Raw genomic sequence first — 6215 nt, forward strand, 5'->3', positions numbered from 1 at the left:
TCTATAATTCTTGATTTGAAAACAAAATATTTGCAGTGTATTTTGGTACTACTCTGACTACAAATGGTCAACAAACTTGTAGTAATTGTTTTATCATGAGAATGTGGAAATAATTGACTACCGGTATCTAAAAATACATGAACATTATTCCAGCCATACGAAGCTGATATTCACCACCATCTTACTCTGCAAAGTGACTAAATGAGAAAATGTGTAAAACAACGAACAATGAGAAACATGAGTAATTCGGCTAACTTTCTGATTCTGTATACACTGTACAAATAGCTGTATGCTGTAAAGTCATTGCTAATGTTTTAAGTTGAAGGTTTAGAATGAAACCGGACGTTTTGGTAGTTGGTTTCCGGTTTCCTGCATAGCAGGGGCTAACTATGGCGGCCACATCAACGCCAGTCGTTTCAGATCAAACGATCAAAACATCAGCAGGATCGATTCCTTTTGACTTTTCCCAACCTCCGATTATTGAGGGGTTTACGCCACCACCGAGATTTAAAGAGGAGACTTTCCAAGAGAAATTCATCAGGAAGACCAAGGAAAATCCGTTTGTCCCGATAGGTGAGTGAGAAGTTACACAAGTAACCTATAGCACAAAATTAAATGCATGTCTGGGATAAACCGTCTAAAGGACAATATTGTATATTGTCCACGTGTATATTTAATATACGTGCGTGTATACCTAGCAGCATTAAAGGCTTTATCCCAATATTTGTATTATATATGTAAAGTTATATATACACAATTTTATATTTCAGATATGAAGATGAATTAACTTAATTTAAATCTCATGTTCTGGTTGTCATTTGTAAAGCGAAGGATGACTTTGGTCAATATTAAATGTCAAACTGGATTTAGAACAGACTGTACTGATAACCTTGATGCAATATGTAATGAGGAGTCGTGACCACGTGACTCTAAGACGCAATAATGTGATGCACTGTTTCTTCTTTGGTGTTTTATTACCGCCAGACTTTATTCTTCAGACTTTATGCTTCAGGGTTGGGGTTACTGTTTTCTCACTGTCCCAGAGAAAAGATGAGAAACTAGTTTGAGCTGTGCTCTTTATTCCACAGGATGTCTGGGGACAGCTGGAGCGCTGCTCTACGGACTTCGTGCCTTCAGTCTTGGGAAAACCAGGCAGTCTCAGCTGCTCATGAGGGGTCGCATTTTTGCCCAAGGCTTCACTGTAGTTGCAATTGTTGTGGGTGTGTTTTCCACATCCATGAAGTCCAAACCCTGAAAGGGACCCTGACGAGGACAATATGAACATCCATAACACATGAGCCACTACTTTATTTATAATGCACTATACAAATGCATCAGTGTTGGAAATGGCTCTCTCCACATATTACAGAATGTATGGATTGTATTTCTTTTATCAGCTTTGAAGTAAATCCAATTACAAACAACATATATTGTTTGTTCAAATATTACAAACCTTTATCAAAGAGACTAAATAAAATGCCCAAGATGACTTGTGAGTTTGATGCTGCAGCACATTTGTTTTGCTGGACCATTCAAAAATGTTCTGTGAGACAAAATAGGTACATATTAAATAACATTAAAGATTGACCATTTTTTTCCAGTTTTATTGTAACATTATTTTTTAGGAGTAACAGGCATCATGTGAAACATAAAATACAATGACGTAAGTTTATGAATGAGTCTCAAGAGGGCAAATGTATATGTATGATTGCTCATGAATTTGATAGGCTTCAATGTCTTTGGTTTGTCCATAGGTGTCCAGAACATTTTTGTAATTGTGGAACAAATCTAAAAGGCCACAAGCTGTGTGTTTGAACGAGAATGGTATGCTACCGTGTTTATCAATTTACTGAACTCAAAACACAAAACACAGATGCACAATCAAATCAGGCATAGGTGGTTACAATCTAACCAGCATTGGTGCTTAAATAAGTGATCGAAAGAGGCCAATTTGCCAAAATGTACAAAATAAATTACATAGTAGTATAGACATGCAATTAAGGTGGAATATACAGTAATTGTATGCAAAATGTTTAAAGGAAAAGTGTCAAAGATAAAAGTTAATGCATCTGTTGCAAGTATGGGGTCTACTTATTAAAAAGGCATTTGGAAATAGGAAAATGGCAAAACCATATCAGGGCAATTGTTAAAACTGGAAAGGCATCTCTTTTTAAAATGCAGTGAATGTACTTCTATCATAATTTACTAGCGAACTAGAGGAGTTTGTTTGAGAGAGATAAGGACTGAACGCATTCGAGAAACGTCTTTTGCCTGTTTGTTGGTTTTGGGATTGAAGTCGCATAGACGAGCTACTCTTTCCCATTCAGTGCCAGGACTGTCACCATCAGTCTCTTCCAGAAAAGCCTCCTCAGATGCTCTGCAGATTAAAAGGAGATATGAATAAGCCTGTGAGACGGATACAACAGCAGTTTCAACAACATCCACTTCAAACGTGCTGAAACTAGAAAAATATATACATGAAATACTTACACTGAAATGCCACAATGACATGCAACAATGCACAAAACTAAGGACAGACATGCATTCAAAAATACTTCAATGCGATGTTTGGTAATTATTGACATCATATTAAACGTACACAAATCCTATAACGTCAGAGTTGGGCTGTTTGTAGAAAGCCTTGTCGGCAATCCTAATGCACCAGCAAGGCCAGGCAAGCAGAGAAGAAAGAGGAAATTCCATGTTAGACAAGACCGTAAATGTGATAGAAATTGAAAGGCAAAGAATGTTAGTTCATTAGCCCTTCTATTCTGTTTTTATTCCTCAAGGTTTGCCAGGATACAGTTGCCTAGTATTTGAATAGGAAATTGGTAGTTTCAGAAATATTGGTATAAATAATACATTGTTTTGCCAAAACAAAAGTCAGAGATGCAAATAAATAACAGTCAGACTTGGACAGAGTATGTTGGAAGGTAAGAAAGAAGTTTAGCAAGTCAAGAAATGTTAAAATCAGTTTAATATAAAAATGTTTTTGCAAAGAGAAATAAACCTCAAGCTTCCTAATTCTTCTACAGGGGCTTGCAGAAGTATTCAAACTCCTGGTTTTCATCATTTTGTCATGCCACGACCACAAACTTAAATAATAAATGAGAGTAACCAGTTGCTGTCAGAGGTTTCCTGATGCTTTCTGAAAGATTGAATGTTTGACCTAATAATTCAACAGATTGTATCTGTGTGTGGCCTTTATGGAAGAGTGGCAAGAAGAAGCCATTGTTGAAAAGCAGCGATAAGAAGTCTTGTTTGCAGTTTGCCAGAAGCCATGTGGGGGACCCTAAACATAGAGCCAGATCTACAATGGAATGTAATCAAATCTGCCTGAGCTTGAGCTGTTGAATGGGCTAGAATGTCCGTCTGTAGGTGAGAAAAGCTGGAGAGCATACATCAAGAGACTTTCAGCTGTGCAGAAAAAGGTGGTTCCACAAAGTATTGATTCAAGGGCCTGAATATTTTGCACACTGCACTTTTCAAGTTTTATTTTGAAAATAAATAATTCATAATTTTCCTTCCACTTCACAATGGTATGCCTCTTTGTGTTGCACATTTTTGCTCTTTCACACAAGATTGTGGACGTGACATCTGGAAAAGTTCCAGGAGTATGAATACTTTAGCAAGCCACTGAGTACATTACTCCCGATAATAAATACATTATTGAATACATTATAAAAACAATAGCAATATCTCTGGATTTGCCATGGAAAATGTAAACTACCGGTAACTCAAACCTGTTATTGGCCTTGTACTTCTCCATTTGCTCACTCTGTTGTACATGCCAATCTTCCAGTTCCTTCTTTGCTTTTGCCTTCCACTCTTCCTCTGCGGCCTTAGATGCAGTGTCTTGTGAAAAAATACAAAAGTTAATCACTTTAGTTTGGCTTCAGTTATTAGATTGGGAAAGTGAAAGGTGAACAATGTTTCACCTAAAGCTTCAAGGCGTGTCTTCTGCTCTTCCCTCCACTTGCGTAAACTTTCTGGTTCTTGCCTCTGATGATCCACCTGGGCAATGGCTGCATAGGAGTCTGTAGGTCCATTAGTCTCCTGTTTAAATTTAACACACAATCAACCCCATGCTTCGTGTGTCACAGCACTGTTTTGTCTCGCACACCCATTAAACTCTGTATCAAACACCAAAGTAACCCCTGCCTCAAGTATTAGTATATATATATATATATATATATATATATATATATATATATATATATATATATATATATATATATATATATATATATATATATATTGTCAATACTTTTGATCATATTTCCTTGTAGTATTGATACTGATGTACAAAATCCTCCAAAACAAAAAATGTACTACTTTTTAAATTCAAACGCTATTCAGTCTTACTTTCTAATGAAATCTGAAACCTGCTAAATGTTTGGGAAACACTTAAAGATTATAGTTAACATTATTTTAGAATATATTTGCCATGATGATGGATTTGTTTAAATAAAAATTCAACTTGCCTGATACATGTCGCCATTTATCGCGGAAGGCTCCTCTCCAAACGGGTCTAACATTGTTGAAAAAAGAGGAAAGAGGGATATGCAAATAATTGTTAAAAAGTGATTTTGTTCTTCCCCTTACACTCCCTGCTGTGTGATTGCACTGCTGCTTAGATCTACTCTGCTCTTTCCTGTACAGAAATGCAGAGGCACCTGTTCTGCCACTACAGTCTGTTCACCATTGGCTCTCAGAAACTCACTGGGCTTGGCTTAAAAGTCTACTAACCTTTTTGACTCGTTTGTTTTGTTGTTTGAATGAATTCAGTGATTGATGCCGTTGATTATGACTTGGGAATAGGGATGTCAAGATTATCGATTATCGTGATTATTCAGGTCACAATATAATCATCCATCCATTTTCTACCGCTTGTTCCCTTTCGGGGTCGCGGGTGACTGGAGCTTATCCCAGTGACTTTGGGCCTTAGGCGGGGTACACCCTGGACAGGGGCCAGCTCGTCACAGGGTTAACACAGAGACATAGACATTACAGACAGCCATTCACTCTCACATTCATTCACTAGGGCTAATTTAGAGTCACCAATTTTGCCTAACACATATATAATCATAAGGACCAAAAATAGTACGTGACAATTTTAGAAGCAAAATTAAGTATGTTTTGCTCACTATATAACCCCAAAATAGACTCAACGTTTTTGTCAAATTTAACTTCAGATCAGTTTTATAAAGCCGGCCACAAACTTGAGGAATAGTATCAAGTTAGACAATGGGAATGAAAGAAAATTAAAGATTTGATTGGGTCCGTCTCGATAATCAAGAATAATTGTTAAATCGTGATGTTTTTTTTCCACTCACAATAATAATCGTAACACTAAAATGTGATATACGTATGGTGACGTCCCTACTTGGGAACCACCTACTCAACCAAACTCCAGCTGTTAACAAAACCAAGCAATCTTTATTATGATAATTGGTTGACTATTAACGATTTTCTTTTACATTTTAAAGACAAAAAATATTCAAACTTTATGAGATATAGTCCTCAAAATGTTGCAATTTAGCGGAAGCTGAAACTCGTGATTAGACACGCGATTTTGTTTGTATTACGCAAAGAGCACTGGACTTATTATACAGTAATGACACAGAAAAGGGAAGTAGTTTGATGTGTGGACATTAGCTTGTTAGCCTGTTAGCTGATGCCTCCAGAGGGGTCACAAACTTGCCGTAGTTGGTCGCGGGCTGGGGAGCATCCGCATCCTCCATCGACCCGAAGCCGTCGTTGTCGTTCTCTATCCCGGCGATCTCGCTCTCCTGCTGGGCGAGGAAGGCCGCAGCAGGGTCCTCCTCGGCCTGGTGGGCTCCGTTGTCAGCCATGTTTGCCAAAGACTTTTCTAGTTAACTCTGTGCAACCGGGTTAGCTTGTTTGCTAACGTTTTAGCCGTGCGGTAAATAGCCCGAGTCACACGTCAGTGGTGGATTGTAAGATCAAACGTTTTACGAGAAAAATATGTAGTAGTTTAAAATAAAGAATATGTACATCCTATTTAGGACGAAAAAAGCAGAATATATTGCGGACCTAATCCTACAGATGATTCATTATATGCGTTGTGCGCTAATGATGGGTGGATGGAGCAGGACGAACCCTTTTTCTTTATGTTTGTCTCCCTCTGCTGGACAATGTCTTCACGTACACTCGGGATAGGCTGATATTACGTCTCATCATCTGTGAGTGAA

The 6215-nt window shown here is 37.8% G+C and overlaps 2 protein-coding genes across 3 annotated transcripts; one reads left to right on the forward strand and one right to left on the reverse strand.

Annotated features, from left to right (window-relative positions):
- Positions 1–351: 351 nt before the first annotated feature.
- Positions 352–1587, forward strand: higd2a (HIG1 hypoxia inducible domain family, member 2A). Its single transcript, XM_072437810.1, has 2 exons — positions 352–573; positions 1089–1587. The coding sequence occupies exons 1-2, from the start codon at positions 390–392 to the stop codon at positions 1253–1255; spliced, it is 351 nt and encodes a 116-aa protein (XP_072293911.1). The 5' UTR covers positions 352–389; the 3' UTR covers positions 1256–1587.
- Positions 1588–2167: 580 nt separating this feature from the next.
- cltb (clathrin, light chain B) lies at positions 2168–6106 on the reverse strand. Of its 2 annotated transcripts, XM_072437811.1 has the most exons (7): positions 5697–6106; positions 4958–4960; positions 4485–4517; positions 3939–4056; positions 3744–3855; positions 2600–2653; positions 2168–2377 (listed from the first exon to the last, which is right to left on the reverse strand). In XM_072437811.1, exons 1-7 carry the CDS (start codon positions 5853–5855, stop codon positions 2206–2208), a joined length of 651 nt encoding a protein of 216 aa, XP_072293912.1. In that variant the 5' UTR covers positions 5856–6106; the 3' UTR covers positions 2168–2205. The 2 variants fall into 2 exon arrangements, with proteins under 2 accessions (XP_072293912.1, XP_072293913.1); XM_072437812.1 differs by lacking the exons at positions 2600–2653; positions 4958–4960 and adding an exon at positions 5379–5385 and having other exon boundaries at positions 5701–6099.
- Positions 6107–6215: the final 109 nt, after the last annotated feature.

The sequence above is a fragment of the Eucyclogobius newberryi genome, unplaced genomic scaffold, assembly GCF_026437365.1.
Source record: "Eucyclogobius newberryi isolate DKJ021-1_F unplaced genomic scaffold, fEucNew1.0.hap1 SCAF_11, whole genome shotgun sequence".
NCBI lineage: Eukaryota > Metazoa > Chordata > Actinopteri > Gobiiformes > Gobiidae > Eucyclogobius > Eucyclogobius newberryi.